At 44.4% G+C, this 20,760-nt stretch overlaps 1 protein-coding gene across 2 annotated transcripts in view; it reads right to left on the bottom strand.

The window, feature by feature from the left end:
• STAM (signal transducing adaptor molecule) overlaps positions 1 to 20,760 on the bottom strand; it is a 249,266-nt gene that overhangs the window by 133,624 nt on the left and 94,882 nt on the right. For both annotated transcript variants that reach the window (XM_085631519.1, XM_085631520.1), the window contains exon 7: positions 4,925 to 5,096. In XM_085631519.1, coding sequence (XP_085487645.1) covers positions 4,925 to 5,096 — 172 coding nt within the window. The remainder of the gene's footprint in view (positions 1 to 4,924; positions 5,097 to 20,760) is intronic.

The following is a 20,760-nucleotide window of genomic DNA, read 5'->3' as shown; positions in this document are numbered from 1 at the left end:
AATGCGATTCTCCTATTAACATGAATGGAGAATCTGGATTTCATTAAAGACTCGGAGGCTAACATTATGCATATAACTTTTAATGCGTCTCCAAGAAGCCGCATACATCATAAAGATAACTCTTAAGCAAACATGAGGCGCGGGATGCTGCGAGTGAGGGACTGAAGCCGGAAAGGCAAAAGCACGTGGTCAGACGAGGTGTGCATCCCCTCGACAAACACCAGCAAATTCAAGCAAACATGGGACGCCAGACGGTGGGAGGGGGAGAAGCCGGTGGAGGCAGAGGTACTTGACCAAATCAAAAGCGCATGCACTCAACAAGTAGCAAAACATTAAATATAGTAGCAAAACATTAAATATAGTGTAAAATCAACGGAAAGAAACAGAGAATAATTAAAATGAAGTAAAAGGCATTATCTTGTAAACAAGATTTACTCAATGGACTATGGCATTATCAAATGGAGAAGAAAGCGAATGAACTTATCTGCTTGGAGCCGCATTCAAAAGAGGCTGTTTCCTAGGAGCTCATGCGTTTTACTTGTTTTGAATATTCTATTGTGGAACACTTATCTTTATGATGTATGCGGCTGCTTGGAGACGCATTAAAAGTTATATGCATAATGGTAGCCTCCGGTCTTGTAATGAAATCATAGGTTGTTTACAGTGCGTTTGTAGATTTTACAACTGCTTTTGACTGAGTAGACAGACCCACACTATGGAAGAAATTAGAGAAGATGGGAATACCTGAAAATCTTTTAAAGATAGTCATCTCACTATAATCAGCCACTTAGTGTAGAGTACAAAAGGGCCTAACCCGAATAATAACCACACAAATGGCTTAAAACAGGGCTGTCTTTTGGCACCTCTTCTATTTTCCCTATTTAGAAGCAACCTCCCTGATTGTTTAGAAGAAATAACTTTCCTCTAAAGATAGCATCTACTAACATGCATATTTTAATGTATGCCTATGATGTGGCTATATTTGATCTTACACTAATCAGCCTACAACGAAACTTAAATCCATTATTTAGCTATAGAGAGATTTTTTTTTTTTAAGCAAACTTTCTTGAAACAAAAGGTAGTACCTTTCAGAGGGAACAAACATTTTACTCATTTTGACTGGACACTCGGCGGAAGGCCAATAGAGGTAGCTAAAGAACATACCTACCTGGGGAGAATCTTCACGCAAACCCTACAAGATTCCTCTCATTTTCAACATATAGGCCTGAAACTGCCCCTTATTTGATCTTATGCTCTCAAATACATTCCAATTAATAAATGCGGAGCTACAAATAAGAGACAAGGGAACCTGCTTTGTAAAATGATAAAGGTTAATCAAGCGGTTCTATTCCAAGCATTGCTCTTTGAGTTGTCCATAGTTAGCTCCTTCGCTAGGGCTATTAAAAAATAATAAGATGGGCGGATAATTTATTACACGCCGAAGCAGGATCCTTAAGGGGCTTACTAAAACTTGAGACATTTAAAAACGAGTTGATGCAATATACTTTTAAAAAGAATCTTAACATAGAGTTAGATCTTTCTCACTGCACGATAGCACTTTTAAAGTCTTGGACCCCTGCATTCCTGAGGTTATTTTTGAAAACCCTGACTCCAAGAATAAGCTATGAGCTCGATGTCAAAGCACTGTTCCCAGTTACCACAGTGTACACACTACGCAGACACTATAGAATAGAAGACTCAGCAAGGATACTTATGGTTTACATTAGAACACACGGTGCAACGCTGTATTATTCTAATGCGGTTGGGGATTTTACCACAAATTTCTTTACAAAAAAACTGGAATAATTCTGACAGTATTACAGGCTTATGTGATCTTCGCAATTGAGGTGTGCAAGATACATCTCAAACTATCCAAACATACTATTGGTAGAGGTAAGATCTGGCTTTTTGAAACCTATAAGTCTTAGATAGAATATAACTACCGTACAAGGCTTAATAACGCTTTTTAGATCTCCACCGAAAGAATTTGGCTGCTATAATTTGCTTACATTTTTTAAATGTTTTTTAAAAAATATTTTATCTTTTTTGTTGACCTCAGTAGAGGTCTAAATCAAATCAAAATCTATCTATCTATCTATCTATCTATCTATCTATCTATCTATCTATCTTGTATTGACTGGGAGTTTTGAGGGTTGTTGAAATTGATTTTATTAATATCCGATGGCACTTTGCACTTTATAAAGTTTATATTTACGAGGAAGCCCTCCTTGGGAGCCTAGTGGTCTGATCAAATATGACCTATTGTAAATGTGGATGGTATCAGGCACTTTATAATGCTATTGGTTTCAATTCAATTCTTCTTTATTTGGTTTAAACTATTTCAAAAAGTAAAAGTACATGATAAAAAGAATATAATAAAATTCCATGTTAAGATCAAACAATATACATGATTCACTTTAAAATCAGGACTGCCATCGCCATAAGATGAATTAAAAATTAGAATTCATATAAAATCTAGGACAACAATTCAAAGCACAGATGGCGTAGTTATAAAAGCAAACTAAAATTCTCGTGCAGACATTGACTTATGACCTAGCACGGCAACTTTCAAAAACAAAGTAACACAGTTAATAATAGCTTTACCATCCAATCGGAGTAGTGCATTATTAGCTTCTCTAAAATCACAAATTTGTAATTTCTTAATCACAGGAAATAAGATGGTTTTGGTGTATATAGAATAAAAATTACAGAAGAAAAAAAAATGCAGCACAGATTGGCCAGATTTCCCATCACAGGGACATGGACGGATATCAAAGTTAGCTTGAAAGCCTAATGGGAAGTTCTAGGAGTATTTTATTGTATTTTCCCTAAAACGAAAAAATAAGTTATGTTCGCAGTAATTCGTACGGCCAATCAAGTAACTTTGGGGTTGACCGATCCGTCCCTGGTTTCTAATTAAGTAAGTCGATACGCTTGAATTTGCTAACTCACTGTTTATTCTGTCTGCCAAGTTGGTACCAACATGCCCTCAACTGATTCTTAATGGTGGTACCCGGACCCTCTGGGCTATCAAATAGCTAGCGAAAACCAATCGTGAGCAGGAAGGATTCAACACACTGTATCCAGGGGATTTTCCTACCATTAAAGCACATGAGGCAATCTTTTATGATGTCTTTCGTAAGTGCTCCTTCTGTATTTTGCCAAATTGCATACCAGAAAAGCAGCGGTCAAGCAATAATATAGTCTTCAACAAAGGGGAGACCCAACTCATTGTGGCAGATACAACTAGTGCTCGATATTGGCACTCTCAGCATTTTTCTACAAAATTAATTTTCCTCTAATTGCACTTGATGACAGTTCTCTGTTCCGCAGACCTCGGCTCCATAGGTCGCAGATGGGAGGCACTGTGCCCTATAGTGCTTTAGTGAGGGAACTAAAACGTTCCCTTACTTGGGGCGAGGCAAGCTGAGTAGACAGTTTATTCCGACTGTTTTCTATGTGTGCTTTCCAAGAGCCACTGTCATTATAGGTCAAGTAAGTAAAAGTGCTAGATAAAATATGTTCACCCAACTTCAGGGATGGCATGTTATATTTCTTTGGGCCGCATGACAGGATGAAGGACTTATTAAAATTTGTTTGCAGATCTAGTGATGCCATGAATTTAACGAAGCCATTCACTAAGAGAGAGAGGGCCTTCCGTGTGCGAGCCATCAACACTGCATCATCGGAATACAATAATGCAGGTAATGGGGAGCTTCCTATCTTGTGGACGTCAATAGTAATAGTTGAAAAGGGATGAAGGTCATTAATATACAGGATAAATAAAAGCGAGGCTAAAACACAGTTTGGTCTAATCTGAAACTTCACCATTGGTACTGATCCTTATTCTAGCTTTCATTCCTCTGTGCAAATAAGCTAACAAGTGCACTAAAGCTTCTTCCAGACCCAGGGAGATTAAAATAGACCAAATAACACTATCAAACGCTGTTGTTCGGTCCATAAAAGCTAAGTACACAGGGGAACTTCTTGCTTACGTATACTTTCCTATGATTCATTTAAAGGTTAAGGCACTGCTCTATAGTGCTGATGGTTTGATTTGTATCTTATTGGTTTTTATCTGGTATATTCATGTACTAGATTTTTTTAAAGTGTTTATTGTTTTATATTGTTTTATACTGGGAACTTTATATGCTTTGGAAACATTGAGAAATAAAGAGTTTTTGGGCAAACTGCTCTCTTTACACTTAAATATATTGTACAATCAGTTTTGGTCTTTTTCTTGTACTTTGCAACCAAGAACTTCTCGGGAGATGCCTGAAGCTTGCTTTTCTATTCAAACATGTATGACCATAAATGAGCATCCTCAGATGCAGAAGAAATTGGTACTTATTTGCAGTCCTGGTCCTGCATCGTAAGCATGTCAAGTGAAATCGTGAAGGACCTGCCCTCCTCCCCTGCTTTGACTGTAATCAAACAGCATGGTTTGTTAAGGAGATTTAGGCTAAAATTCAGAACACTTTGCTAGAGTAGGCTTTTGAGGTTGCTCATCTCAAATAGGTCCTGCTGGAATCTTCACACTCAGATGAATAGCAGTAAAGTATATAACTCTTCTAACTTACTTCTATCAGGATGTCCTGTTCATCTTTATTTAGACAGTTAGGTAGCAGGTGTGCTCAGATTTACTTTTGAGAAGGGATTTAGATTAGGAAAATTGTTCCTAGATAGGCTTATTGAGGGTCATTTTCTGCATTTGGGCATGCAGGACTTTATATCTTATAACAATATCAAATAATGGAATTATTCTAAGAATTTTGACTGTAAATGAAGATCGTATATTGCAAAAGCCAAGTTACCTGCCAGATGGAGATATCACATAGTAGGCTCTAGCTAAGGAGACAGTTGCATAGGTTTGCAGACTTATGTATGATGCATATAGATAGCTGCCTAGACTTAGTTAGCTTACCTGTCGTCAAGTACAGTTATGATTTCCCCCGCCTTGAATGTTAGCTCATTATCTTCAGCAGCTTCAAAATCATAGATAGCTTGAACCTTTCGGCCCTCAGGCTTATATGCAAAGAGGCTGGAAGTACTTGGATAAAGCTGTTGCCTTTGTTCTTTTAATGATAATTCAATGGCTGCAAAATAGGATGAGTCATGTAAATACAGAGCATCTGTGAACATATATACGTTGCCTTACACATTTGTGGGGGGCAATACACCAGCTCTTCCCCAAACCAAGCCAAATAATGGTGATTGACAAAATCAGATTGTTAGGTCTATCTACCTTAACGAACATCACAAGTAGTTTTAGAGTTTAGGGGGTTATGGCAATCACACTATTCAATCGAAGGAGAAATTAGCATGCAATCTGACAGGAGGGGCCGGGATACACTAAAGTGAGGAAAGAAATGTTCTTCACCAATTCCAAACTAGTCTATTTTCAATCTCAGAATCAGTGTTACAATTCTATTCACATATAAATTGGGAAGAATGTAATTAAAGGTAAATTCATGAAATGCCATACATGAAACTTTTCACATTAGAGAAAAGCACACTGATGCCTACATACAGGGATTAGTCCACTAAATGAAACAAAAATAATGCAAGCTACTAGAGAAACATACTACTACAGTGATCACTAATTTAGAGGTAGTTTAGAATCGAATAAGTGACATTGTTAGGATCCTTGTTGAAACCAAAAGGTAAAGTCTTCAAAACCTCTTAATATAATCGAGCTCTCACAGATTCATTTTGAATAGAGAATGATACCTAGCCAATTGCACTGGAAAAGGTTATACAAAAGATCTGTTACTTCAAGATACCGCTTCCAGGTGTGCAATCAACAAATCAAATATATTAGATAGGTGTCCAGAAGCTGTGGTGGCAAGGGAAATATATGTTGAAAAAAACTCAATGTCAAAATGATACCACAATGAAAACTGTTGATGACTAATGCAACATAACAAAGAATAGACTACTACTAACAGACTGGCTATCTTCAAGAATTCAAAAAGGAGACAGATAAACACAATTTGGGCACATCTTACACAAGTCACAAAAGCACATCTCAAATGCAACTGCAGCTGGCAGGATCACCAAGTGAGATGAACATTAGTTTCTGGATTATGTGGTGATTTTCAGGTCATGACTTTGAAGATGGCAAAGCAGTCTCAGTCTTTTATCCTTCCAAATGAGTAACATTATGCTCTGTAATAGCAAGACCTGTTACTTCAAGCACTTACAAACTGAAATATGTTATTCATAAAACAAGTGCTTAGTATTATTATTAAAGATCTCACGTCATAGTTATAATAATAATAAGAAGAAGAAGAACTTGTTTTTTATGTAGTGTTTCATTCCACACTTCTATTTCTAAGTGCTGTAAATACCTGGTCTTGCTTTTACCAATTCCCCCTTTTTTTCTATTCTTAGGCTTGTTTCTTTTTTTCAGTGACTACATTGTTACACTACTGCTGAGCAGATTTTCACTAATAAAACTTGCATGGCATAAAGATTATATTTATGAGTGAAACTCTGGAAAGCATTAGCATAACAAAATAGTCCCAGAGAAAGAAGCGAGGGAAATAATGGAATCAAGAGAGGGGAGACAATTGGGGGGATAAAGAAAGAGAACATAGATGAGGTGACTTGGTAATCTGCTAATGTGCACAACCGCTAAGGAGCACAGAAGGCAGAATAAGAGTAAAAAACAAGCAACATTAATGGTATCATTATGAAAGAGGGAAAAACAAACAGAAACTGATAGAACATTAGTACTCAAAATAGATAGAATCTAACGTAGCAAGCAGACAGTTGATAGACACTAGCTATGATCATCACTAAGATGTACAGATCATAAAGAGGGAATTGAAAGGGTGACAGAATGAATATGCTACTTACCAGTATGCATCTGTTCTTGGCATGTAGGGCTGCTGACATTCATATCTGTGCATAGATCGCCGCCTAGTGTTGGGTCCGGATGTTTGCACGTTGTTGTCCTGGAAGAGTCTTCGAAGTATCCTTGGATAGGTGACTCCTCCCATGGACTACAGTGCGCATGGGCATCCTCTCCATCCTCAGATTGTTTTTCGCCATTGTGGCAGTGATGGAGTAGATACAGAAAGTGATGACCATGCTTGCAATAATTCTGAGAGCTGCAGCTGTGACAGGCGCCGGGGAGGAGGGAGGGCGATATGAATGTCAGCAGCCCTACATGCCAAGAACAGATGCATACTGGTAAGTAGCATATTCAGTTCGAGGCATGTGGGCTGCTGAATTCATATCTGTGCATAGAATACATAGCAGTGCCCTCTATTGGCGGCGGCTACCCGTGCCAGCTGCAGCGGTCTGAAAAAGTGTTTTGAGAACAGCCTGTCCTACAGCTGCCTGCTGTTTTGACTGCACATCTACGCAATAGTGTTTTGTAAATGTGTGTGTAGTGGACCATGTGGCTGCTCTGCATATATCATGCAGGGGAATATTTCCTAGGAAGGCCATGGAAGCCCCCAACTTGCGTGTTGAGTGGGCTCGTGGTGGAATAGTTAATGTGCGTTTTGCCTTTTGATAACAGATTTGAATACACTTAACTATCCATCTGGCTATCCCTGCTTTGGAGATGGCGTTACCTTTGTGGTGTGGGGCAAAGGCAACGAATAGTTGTTTTGTCTTCCTGAAGGGTTTAGTCCTGTCGATGTAGTACATGAGGGCCCTCCGTACATCTAGTGTATGTAATGCCCGCTCTGCAACAGTTTGTGGGTTTTGGAAGAAAACGGGCAGTTCAATAGTCTGGTTCATGTGGAACTGCGATATTACTTTGGGCATGAATTTGGGGTTGGTACGTAGTACGACCCTGTTGGCGTGAACCTGAATAAATGGCTCTTGAACGGTTAGTGCCTGGAGTTCACTAACTCTTCTTAGGGAAGTGATCGCTACCAGGAAGGCTACTTTCCAGGTAAGGAATTGAATCTCGCATGAGTGTAGAGGTTCAAAGGGTGGACCCATCAGGCGTGTGAGGACCAAGTTGAGGTTCCACATTGGAGCCGGTGGGTGACTAGGTGGAATGACTCGTTTGAGTCCTTCCAAGAATGCTTTGATGGCAGGCACTCTGAATAGAGAGAGGTGCTGCCTGGTTTGCAGATAGGCTGATATTGCGGTCAAATGGACACGTATAGAGGTGTACGCCAGATTGCATCGGTATAGGTGTAAGAGGTAACATATGATGTCGTGGATGGATGCGTCCAGCGGGTTAATGTCATTATTACCGCAATAAATGACGAACCTTTTCCATTTGGCTGCATAGCAAGCTCTTGTAGTGGGTCTCCTGGCCTCCTTGATGATGTCCATGCAGTCAGGTGGCAGATTGAGATAGCCAAACTCTAGGACTTCAGGAGCCAGATCGCCAGGTTCAGCTGTTGCGGATCTGGGTGCTGAACCTCTCCATGGTTCTGCGTCAAATGCGCGGGTTTGATCCGCAGCCTTTGATGCGGTACCACGGAAAGTTCGAGGAAGGTGGTGTACCACGGCTGGCGTGCCCACGTGGGGGCAACTAGGACGAGTGTCAGGGAGTGTTGTCGGAGTTTGCGAGCCACCAGCGGTATCAACGGTGCTGGGGGAAAAGCGTACGCAAATCTGCCGGACCAGTTCATCCATATCGCATTGCCCTGCGACTGCGGATGTGGGAATCTGGCGGCGAAGCTTTGGCATTTTGCGTTTTCGCTTGTCGCGAATAGGTCTATCTCTGGGTGACCCCACTGCTGGAAGTACGGTTGGAGTACTGATGGGTGTAACTCCCACTCGTGCATCTGGTGGCTGTGTCTGCTGAGCAGATCCGCCATCTGGTTGTCCTTGCCGGGGAGGTGTTCCGCCATGAGGAACATGTTCCTCTGAATGGCCCACTTCCACATGCTCTGAGCCAGATGAGACAACTGTGGAGAGTGTGTCCCTCCCTGTTTCTGTATGTAGTACATTGCGGTCATGTTGTCCGTCCGGATCAACACGACCTTGTTGCACAGATGTACTTTGAAAGCCTTCATGGCCAGGAAGATTGCCATCAGTTCCAGAAGGTTGATGTGCATCTTCTTCTGTTGTGTCGTCCATAGTCCCTGCACTGTGTAGTGGAGTACATGAGCTCCCCATCCCTGGAGAGACGCGTCCGCTGTCAGTACTATTTGTGGAACAGGCTCTTGGAACGGTCGGCCCTTGCAAAGGTTTTGTGGATTCCACCAATGCAGAGAGTTGTATGCCCGACCGCTCACCAACACTAGGTCTTTCAACTGTCCTTGAGCCTGATTCCACTGACGTGCTAGGCACTCCTGAAGTGGGCGCATATGTAATCTCGCGTGCGGGACTATGAAGATGCAGGAGGCCATCATGCCTATCAACTGCATAAACACTCGCGCTGGAAGCGAGTGATTGGGTTTGAACTTGGAGATCAGCAGTTGTATGCTGTTGATCCTCACTAAACTTGGCTGAGCTGAGGCCGCCAGAGTGTCTATAGTCGCGCCCAGGTACTGTTGTACGTGTGCGGGCTGGAGATGGGACTTTGGGTAATTTAGTGAGAATCCCAGACTGTGAAGAAGGTGAATGGTGCGGGACATATGGCTTGCACATTGCTGGGCCGACTTCGCTTGAACGAGCCAGTCGTCTAGGTAGGGGTAGACGTGTATATGCTGCCTCCGTAAGTGTGCTGCCACCGTAGCTAGGCACTTCGTGAAAACCCTGGGCGCTGTTGTCACGCCGAAGGGAAGGACTTTGAACTGATAGTGCTGCCCCTGAACAGTAAACCTGAGGTATTTTTTTTGTGTGAGGGGTGGATGGGTATGTGGAAGTACGCATCCTTGAGGTCCAGTGATGCTAGGAAGTCTCCCTGCTTGAGAAGCGGAAGGACTTGCTGTAGAGTGAGCATGTGAAAGTGCTCTGAAAGAATGTACTGGTTCAGGGGTCTCAGGTCTAATATAGGCCTGAGCGACCCGTCCTTTTTTGGAATTAAGAAGTAGAGGGAGTAAACCCCCGTGCCCTGCTCGTGGATGGGTACGAGCTCGATAGCGCCTTTTAGAAGCATACTTTCTACCTCTTGCTGTAAGAGCGTTAAGTGCTCTGAGGACATAGGACGGTTTCTTGGTGGTATTGTGGGTGGAGTGGAAGTTAACTCCAGACAGTAACCGTGTTTTATAATATCTTTGACCCACCTGTCCGTGGTGATGGAGTTCCACGTGGACAGGAACCGTTGTAGCCTTCCCCCGACAGGTGTTATGTGGTCGGGAGGAAGGGAGAGGGCGTCACTGCTTGTTCTTGGGGGAGGACCTGGTGTTGCCGTAGCCACGTCCTCTGCCCTTGGTACTGGAGCCACGATAGCCACCTCGGGTGTTCTTATCGTAGGTGGTCTGCGTATTACCCTTGTTATATGTTTGTTGTGACCCCTGTCCTCTGCCTGCTCCCTTGTTTCCGGGGCGGCGAAAAGATCCGCTCCGAAAGGACTGAGTTTGTAGGGCGCCCATGGACTTTGCAGTGTCCGTGTCCTTTTTTATCTTCTCGAGGGTGGTGTCAACCTCAGGTCCGAACAAAAAGTCGGGGTTGACGGGCTGATTAAGTATATTGTTTTGTACCTCAGGCTTGAATCCTGAGATACGTAGCCAGGCGTGACGTCGTAGGATGACGCTAGTGTTGATGGCCCTGGCAGCCGTGTCTGCAGCGTCTAGTGCACATTTAATGGCAGCATTTGTGAGTAGCTGTCCCTCTCTGATAAGGATTTCTGCACCTTCTTTGTAGGGGTCAGGGAGGTGCTGAAGAAGTTGCTCCAGTGTGTCATAGTGCGCTCTATCGTAGCGAGCGAGGAGCGCTTGAGTGTTAGCTATGCGCCATATGTTTGCAGCTTGTGCGGCAACTCGCTTGCCGGAGGTCTCTAGCACCTTGGACTCTTTGTCCGGGGGAGGAGCGTCACCCGTTGTCTGCGAGTGTGCCCTCTTGCGGGCATTCGCCACAACGATGGAGTCGAGTGGTAATTGGCCTCTGATGTAAGTAGGATCCCCAGGTGCTGATCTGTATTTTTTATCGATCCTGGGGTTTATCACTCGTGCCCTGGTGGGTTCCTTGAAAATGTCAGTGGCTGGCTTGAGGACCCCCTTCAACATTGGCAGAGTCTTTACATGTCTTTCTGAGGATGCAAAGGTGTCCATTAGAAAGTCATCTTCGATGATATCAGAGTGAAGCTGTACATCATGGTTGTTTGCCGCACGTTCAATTAGAGCGTTGAACGCCGCAGTATCCTCTGTGGGTGATGTTTTTGGCCCATATAGTTGTGTGTCCTGTGCATCAAGAGGTGCACTGGGGTCTGCAGGGTCGCCCCAAGTTTGGTCAGGGTCCTGCTGGTCATCAGGGTCCGTGTCCACATGGTAGGGGACTTGTTCATCCAAGTAGTCCTCCAATGCATCCGTGTCGGAGCGTGTGGGGGAGGCCCGGTGTGGATCCTGGTAGGGTGAATAGAAGGGTTCATACAGGAGAGGTTCTGAGTCCACAGGCAGCTTCCTCTTTAGCGGGATCCTGAAAGGTTCCAATGGCGGTTCCGAAGTTATCCTTCGGCCGTGGAGAATCATCCTGCCAGTGTCGGCGTCGATGACGTGTGACGGAGACGGCTCGACAGGTGTAACCGCAGTTTTGGTGACCTGTGTCCTGAGTTGAAACGCCTTCGGGATTGTGGGTGGAGGCAAGCCGAAGGTAATGCTGGTCGGCACCGACGAAACCGCCGGAGCCGAACCGGAACCCGACGGGTCCTGGAGGGCGTCCTTGGATCTGCAGCCTGGCATCGCGCCAGGCCGTACTCGGGGCGCCTTAGAGGTCGTGGCCCCCGCCAGGGTCGTCGAGGCGGCTGCAGATATCTTCTGCGCCCGTGGCGCATCGAGTCGAGGTGCGGAGATCACCGTCGACGTCTTCGACACGTGAGGTTTTGGTGTCGTCGAGGGAGTGCTGCGAGGCGTAGCAGGCGGGACGGCCCTCGGTGTCGGTGGCGTCGACGCCGGTAACCGGGCAGGTTTGTCGGCGCCGATGACCTTCTTCCGTTTGTCGACTCCCATGTCGCCCGTCTCGAGTTCGGCACCGAAGTCTCTCTTGGTGCGGTCGGTGCCGACCCGGTGCGCTGGCGTCGAAGGTGTTGAAGGCCTCGATCCGACTAGCGCCACTTTCAGTTTCGGTTTCGTAGGAACCTGAGCAGCTTTCGGTTTCGGTTTCGTGGAAGGGAAACCAGCTGGCTTAAGCGGTAATGGCTGCCGCTGAACGTCCGAGGCCGGGCCCGAGGGCGGGGCCGAAGGACTGCGTGATAGGTCTCGGGTAAGGCCCGAAGGCGATCCCTCGACCGGAGCCATAGTCTGTGGCGCTGGTGAAATTTCGGTCTGAACAGGTAGGCCTTGTTCATCATCGGAGCTACTCTCTTCGGCCCCTAAGGCCTCCTCGTCGTCTCCTACCTCGGTGTCGTCTTCACCTCTGTGGAAGAGTGACTCGTCGGCCTCGTCCGATCCGGGTTCGTGTTCGTGTTCGGAAACGGGACTGGAGGGTAAGACTTCTACTTCTTCGACGTCGTCAGCCTCGTCGAAGATGTCAGCTGGGGCCGGTGCCGCGTGCTGCGCTTCGAGCCTCGCCGCTCGACGATTCCGCAGAGTCTTCTTTGAACGGAACCGGGCACAGGCCATACATGTCGATTCGTCGTGGTCCGGCGAAAGGCATTTGTTGCACACCGGATGGACGTCGATGTGTGGGTACTTCGCATTGCATACCGGACACCTTTTGAATGGCGTCCTGGATTCCATCGTCGAAGTAGAGTCGATGGACAGGCAAATGCGAACAAAGTCGGTGCTGAAAGTTAGTAAACTAACAAAAAGTATCGAAACCCGATCGATAAACAGTACCGACGCGAACTAAAGGCCTTGTGGCCTCGACAAAAGTTTTTCCTAACTTGAGCTAAGATAGCACATCCGAACCCAATGGCGGAAAAAAACAATCTGAGGATGGAGAGGATGCCCATGCGCACTGTAGTCCATGGGAGGAGTCACCTATCCAAGGATACTTCGAAGACTCTTCCAGGACAACAACGTGCAAACATCCGGACCCAACACTAGGCGGCGATCTATGCACAGATATGAATTCAGCAGCCCACATGCCTCGAACAGACGTTTAAGAAGGGAGAAGGAAAATGATTAGCACAAGAAGAAACAAACATGAATGACTGAGAAACAGCTACATTGAGAGGTTTGTAGGAATGATACAATCCGTCAATCAGCGAGTCTTATAAGGTATTTCTGTGCCTTCAAAGAATATCAAAATCATTTACATGCACTGTGCAGTATACAACGTAGTAAACACATTCTTAAAAACATAAAACTTAACAAGGAGTACATCAATGCGGACAGTGTACAGTAGTATATATGTATTATTTTGTTCAATGCGACTTATTTCCTATAGCCATTTGGTAGCCAACAACAGTCCTAGGTGTTTGACCGACTGGGAATTCTCCAGAGAGATTATGTCATGAGGCTGTTTCAATATGGACTTGCTAGAGAGGTAGAGCCCTACCCACTGTCAATGATGAAGGCTAGTTACTTCTTATCAGGGAGCGGTGTGTGGGGTGGTAACAGTGAAAGATGGGCCCAACAAATTGAACTGATTGCTTATTTGGGAGCTCAAGATATTTAAGAGAGTAGAGGGCCAAAACATAGATGGTTCCTGTGATGCTTCTTAAATTTGAAACTCATTTTGGGCGTATCCTCATTCTCAGTCTAAGAGTGCAGACAGAGGTTTGTAGAGGGACACATTTGTTCAGCTAGTCTGACACTCTATCTCTCACCACTGGCTTGGATGCTAGTCACAGTATTGCAGAAGCAATTCTTTGCTCCACTGGAAGCCACAAGAAAGTTGTCATGATGGGTGGCGTGGTTTTGTTATTTTAGGGACATTCAGACACATTATCCTCCATTCTATGTACATCTTGTATTTCTTTTTTAAGGGTTCAGCAGTATATTGTACTCTAATAGTCAAGCTTTCAAAGCTTGATTTGGTAGCATAACTGCATTAGCACAAGGGTCGTCTTAGAAGAAAACAATGCTGCATTTAATAAACACACTAAATTGTTTCTAATAATGGCGCAGTTGTGATTCAGTCAAGGAAAACAGACCAAATCATCTGAAGATTTCCATCCAGAATGGAAAAACGTTTTTGCTGCTGCAATCTGTGGGGGTTTGAAGCGAGAGCTGTGTATGAACATCTCCCAAATCTAATTTAAATGATGAGGAAGTAATGGACGAAGCCTCTGAGATTTCATAAAAACTGGAGTTCAGATTTAAAATTCTACTCAGTCTGGTTATACTAAGACACAAATTGTTCAAAAAGGGGACAGAAGGTGGGAGAGTGCGTGGATTCATATATATATAAAATGAAATGTATAAACTAAAATGACTGTCACAATGCGGCCCCCACTGGAGGGGAAGATTTGTATGCACTACAACTCCCAGAATGCGGTTGTGGAACTACTCACCTGCGAGGCTCATCAAAAGAGCAATTAACCAGAAGCACGCAGCAGAAATGATAAAAGCGTTGCAGTGCATGCCGAGAACTGACAGTGCTTTACCCTACGAAGAAGGAGCAAGCAGCTTCGAAACGCATCAGGGTGCAAAAAATGGGGACAACGACCTGATTTTTGTAATAAAATTTCCTGTGGAAACCATCCCTGGTGGAGTGCGTTCCTAAGCGCAGGACGTTTTTTCAAAGATATATATATAAATATATATATATATACTATGCATAGAGTGTAAAGCAGTACTCCTCTAGCGGTGGCTTTAGGGATGAGATAGTGCATTTGTTTGAAATAATGTTTGAAAGATTGTTTGTCCAACTAGAGCTTCTTGTCTTGCCTGAATATCCACACAATAATGTTTTGTAAACGTAATGGGTTCTTCCATGTTGCTGTTTAGCAAGTGTCAGTAAGATGGATATTTCCAAAGAAACCATGGTTGCTCTTTTTTCCTTGTTGAATGACCCCTTGGCATAGTTTATAATGTTTGTTTTGCTTTATTATAACACATTTAGATACATATAATAATCCATTTAGCTATTCCTGCTTTTGAAATAGCTTTCCTTTTTTGTGGATTTGAAAATGAAACAAATAGTTGATGTTTTTTCCTGAAGGGCTTTGTATGTTCCAAGTAGTACAGAAGTGTCCATTTAACATCATGGAGTGTGCAAGGCACGCTCTGCAACGGTCTCTGGTTTTGGAAAGAAAACTAGTAACTCTATATGTTGATTTAAATGGAAAGGCAATATAACTTTAGGTAAGAACTTTGGGTTGGTGTGTAAACGCACTTTGTCTGGGAACACTTGATAGTATGGTTCTTCCACAGTGAGTGCATCTATTTCGCTAACCCTACGTAGAGATGTTATTGCCACAAGAGAAACCACTTTATATGTTAATTGTATTTGACTGCAGGCCCTCACTCCCTTCCAATGGGCCCAGCGCTCCATCAAATATTTAGGTCTTAACTTAACCGGCTCCCTAGCAACAAGGAGGCAAACCAATTGGCCGGAATACAGGCGCTCGATCCTGTAGGATCTACACAGCTGGAAGAGTCTTCAGGCTTCATGGGCCTTAACCACAATCAAAGTGTCTATACTTCCAATTCTGCAGGGTATGTACAACAAATCGCTAACCAGATAGAGGACTGTCTAACCAAGTGAATGAGCACTAACAATCTTAACCATCTTTAAATAAATAGGTTACATTATGGAGACATTATGTGCTTTTATCCAGCACTCTCACCTGCTCCCATCATTCAAAATCTAAGTATTAAAATCAACATTCTGTTAACTTTGTCAAATCAAATCTCAGTGGTGGTGAAATACTGTTGTAATCCATTGTATTTCTTGAAACCCATTCTCCATCTATTTACTTTACCTCACAAACTCCAGATCCCAAATTCATTTATTTAATTCATGCTGGATTACTGCAATTCCATTGATTGTGGTCTCCTATAGTTTCATATGCATAGACGTCAGTTAATCCAGAACTCCACTGCTAGGACTGCATTGGGTCTGCAACCTAGTTACCACATATTGGTTTCTCTCTCATCCTTACATTTCTTTCCAGGTAAGCAGTGTATTATTTTTTAAAAGATGTGCCCAGGTACATTAAGCAGAAAATTCACCATGCACCTCATAGCTGCATTCGAGATTCAAGTGGTATTGTCTCTCTCACCAACTGAGATCAGGGAAGCAAAAACAAATAACGGTACCTAAATTCAGAAGAAAGATGGTTGAGGCAGGACAAGATTAGTGGCGAATGCCTTCCACTGGAATGCTCTCGCTATGCATCTAAGGATGATGTCCACAGAAATTCTGGCCATCGCTAAAACATGGCTGTTTTACATCACTTTTTATTAGTATGGTAACTGGTATGCACAGTGTTAGGAGGTTTCTCTACAGCACAAAGAAACCCATGGTTTCTGCTGTATGTTGTACTTAATAAATACCTAAAATAAAATAAATAATACAAAGGGGTTATACTTCTGCTCCTCTTCAAAATCCATCCGGTTCCTGATTACTAGAGTTAATTTTGAGCCTACTACTGCCATACAGTAGGGTGGCCCTCTTTGCTACTCCAGTCAATAGGAGTACATGATTGCATCTGTGCACAACAATTCAAAATTGGGCAACACAGATATTAAGCTAACTCAGGATGGGGTTCAAATTAGTGGTTGGATTACATCACTTCTCAGCAGTCACTTGATTAAAGGGTGAGCGATGAATAAAGAAGCAGCTGTGTCCAGGCTGCTTGTTTTTTGGATCTAGAGTGCCTTTTCATCAGACGTTTTGTTACGCTGCTTTAAGTACCATAAAGATCAGTGATCAAGAGTTGAGTGGTTTAGGCGATAGCACAACAAGATTTTACAAATATGCAAGGGTACCTTAAGCAAATATTAATACGTTTCATATTGTTTTGAGGGTAGGTAGCATGAGGAAGAAATTACTTTTACCACTGCACCATAAATGTAGGAAGCTGGCCCTGTATATACTATGAGTTACGGCGTGAGCTCTTCAACCGTACGATGACGGTCTAAGCACCACAAAACAACGGATGTGTGTGGGCATTAGGACCAATAGAGCAACTGACAGTGCTCATTTAAAAACATTGACTTCGTGAGAGCTGGTACATGGGCCCTTGGCTTTCACGAGCGATTTCTGTTTCAAAACAGATCTATCCCAGGGAGGTGATCGCAGTTCCATGACGCCCTGATGAATTTGCCGCAAAGTTAAGTAGGCAATGAAACATGTTGGCCATTCATAAATGTGGTTATTGAACATGACCGTGTTTTTAACCTTGGGGTGACTCACAGAGTGGAATAAAACGGGTCGAAATACAGACGTGGGTCATACCTAATCTTATCTGTAAGACCACACGGGTCTTTTTTCTAAGAACTTTTTTCTTTCTGATTGGTTTTTGGGCTGCCTAATATACCTTCCCTGGTGTACTTTTTTCATACAATCTTTTACACATTTCTTTTTCACATTATTTTCATGAGAAAGACATCGATGATGAGAAACTCGTGAGCACACTGGCGAGAACCAGCCAGCAGCTCCTCTGGTGTTGCGCACGTGAGATGCTTTCTCATTCTCCACACATTTTTTCTGGTTGATGCTTTTGGTGGAATGTTTTGCACATGTTGGGTTGTTTTAAATGTCAAATTTTGAGGCACTTGGGATGGTATTGATAGTTCATGATATGAACTACTTTTGAGGGTATAATAATTGTTTATATTACCCCATTTCCAATCCCATTCATTTTGAAATAGTGCTTGATATCTCCAGGTCTTGTAGTGTGTATTATTGCCTGTATATACTATACCAAAATGAGGTACAGTGTGCACATACTCCAGTGGAACCCCAAAGGTCGGCAGAGGTAAAAGTAGATAGCCCGTTACTCTCTATATATGGTAGTGTGGTCGAGCAGTAAGGCTTTATCAGAGGGTAGTGTTAAGCATTTGTTGTACAGCCTCAATCAGCAAATGATGTCACACACTCAAAGACTGAACCAATTTTGTTTGTATAAAATATTAATCAGTTATTTTATGTCTAGAACTAAGCCAAGCCTGGCACAGGTAAGTGAAGTAAATGCGTAGCAAAATCTTATACAATGTTTTTACAATTGAATGCAGGTTCAAATGCAATTGATTGAAATACAGGTAAATTAAAATGTTGAAATTACTTTTCAGATGACTTTTTAAGTTACTTTTTCTACTCGGTCTATGGGGTTGTATTTCTGGGGTTAGAACAAGGGTTCCCCCAGGGTCAAGCATGCACTCTCAAAGCACCCTCAGCGGTACTAGGGCGGCCGGGTGCAGAGTGCTGAGACCCAATGTTATCCAATGGGGAATAGAGGGCCTCCGGTTGGTGGCTGCTCACGAGCAGGCCACACGGTTGTGGGAGCACAGCTCCTGGAGCTTAGCTCAGGGCAAAGGGGGATCCAAGTGAGCACCCAAAGTATACTCGCAGCGGCACAGGGGCGGCTGGTTGCAGGGTACTGTTTTGGCATCAGGTGCCCTGTTGATTTCAATAGGGGTTCTCAGGTTTCAACAAAGACTGCAGGCTCGGGGACGAAGATCATCTGGAGGTGACCACCGTTTGGAGAGGTAAGTTGGGATGCCTGGGCATGCTTGGACACCGTCGGTTGGGCCACCGAAGGCCGTGGGACTTCGGGTGCAGGGGTGTCTTTAAGCGGCGGGTTCTCACCAGCCCCAGTCGCGGTCGACGAGATCCTCTAGAAAGGGGCTGCAGGCTTCGCTGGGAGATTCGAGGCAGGTCAGAGATCACCAGATCTCAGGTCAGCATCGCCAGGGAGACCTCCTCATGGTGTTGGGCCACTCTAACGCAGGCTGTGTGCGTCGGGTGCAGAATCGTGGATTTGGCTGGAGCCAGATTCTGTGGCGAGAAAATCCGGTGCTCAAGGGAGACAGAGCCTTTTCTGTGGAAGGCAGGTCCTCAGGCTGTTGAGGTTGCTGGCTGCAGGAGACACAGGGATTTCGGTTCTGTAGGTTCGAGGTGGAGACAGGCCGGTAGGGCTGGGACCAAGTCAGTGGGCGTCCTCATCTTCTTAGCTTTGGTACTGCTTTTTCAGTCGTCCTTCTTCTTGTCTTCTTAATCGGTTCTTGTCTGAGGAGGCAAGGTTCGGGGTGGCCCCTAAATACTAAATTTAGGGGCGTTACAGGTAGGTAAAGCTTGGGACCAATGGGTCCCTTCCTTGGGGTGAGTACACTCCCTATTATGCCACCCTCCAGTGGGAGGGGGGCATATGCCTCACTCTGATTGGCTGGGTCCCATCTGCGAGATGGCGGGGACTGAGAGTTGTGCTTCATCTCGCCTCCCCCACCTGAAGGGTGGGGTTGGCAAAGGTGGGCACACCTCCCTTTCTCACTTGGTTTTCACAGCGATTTTCCCGCCCAAAGTGAGAACCGGTGGGAGCCAGTTGCTGAAAGCAGCAAAAGGCCTAGGGAAGCTCACAAAGGCGGCAAGCCTTTGAAGCTTCCCCTTCGTGGACCCTGCCCATCCTGGGGGTGGAGGCTTGGCACCTCGTCCCAGGATGTGCATTGTTTCAGACCCCTGAGAGCAGCAGGCTCGCGACCCAGGGGTCCACAAACATGTCTGGTGGCAGCTGGCGAGCAGCCACTCAGCCTGGACACTAGTGTTAGGTCGTTTTTTAGGGGGCATCTCTAAGATGTCCCCGGTGTACATTTTTCATTAAATCCCACACTGGCATCAGTGTGGGATTTAATATGCCGAGAGGTTTGATACCATACTTCCCAGTTTTCAGTAAATCCATTATGGTACTGTGGAGTTTGTAATGACAAACTCCCAGCACCATATGCTCTTAATGGCACTACTGCACTTACAATGTCTAAGAATTGACTTAGACACTGTATGGGTACAGGGCTAATGCACCTGTACCCTCACCACTGGTATAGTGTACCCACCTAGAGGGGTGGCTGACCTATGCCAGGGCAGTGGGTTGTAGGCATGATACACAGGGGTGTGTGCCATGCCCACTCCTCACTACGTTCTGGACCAAATCATGCAGCCTGCAAAGAGTGAGAGTGAGTATATATATATATATATATATATATATATATATATATAATCTACTGGGGGTCGCCAGTAGATAGTTATAGTTAGGACCGTGTTTCCACAGGAAATCTCAAAATTCTATTTTGAATAACTTTGGCGCCGGTTGACGAATCTTCGCGAAATTTTCAAAACTAATGGGGCGCTCCGCTCAGCTCCTACCCTGAAAGTCTCGGGGGGGATTAGTCAAGCGGGGGCCGAGAAAAAAGGGGGGTCCCAAAACGCGTTTTCCCCATGCATTTTCCCATAGGACCTTTAGTCGAAGGTACAGCCCGAACGGCTGAACAGAATTACTTGAAATTTGGCAGAGAGGTAGTCCTCAAGTCAGGGATGTGCCTTTTGCATATATGGAGTCAATCTGTTCAGTAGTTCCTGAGAAAATTGCAGTTAAAAGCACATACATATCTATAGCCGCGCACCGTGCTCACAACCTAACGTGCGCGAGCGTAATTATGATTGGTTGTTACAGGTCAGTCAACGTTCAAATCGGTCGAAATCAGGAAGTGTCGGCCGCCATTTTGTTTGTTTTCAGTGCGAGAGTGGAAAAGGAAGGTGGCGAACGTGAAAAGGGGGCAGGGAAGAGAGTTCCTGACCCCCTAGCCTTTGTCAGGGGGTCCCTGAAGGCAGAAAAAAAACATTTAAATGCGTGCA

The sequence above is a fragment of the Triturus cristatus genome, chromosome 10 (assembly GCF_964204655.1).
Source record: "Triturus cristatus chromosome 10, aTriCri1.1, whole genome shotgun sequence".
Classification (NCBI taxonomy): Eukaryota; Metazoa; Chordata; class Amphibia; order Caudata; family Salamandridae; genus Triturus; species Triturus cristatus.
The sequence above is the reverse complement of the archived record's forward strand: the minus strand, read 5'-3'. Positions and strand labels throughout refer to the sequence as shown.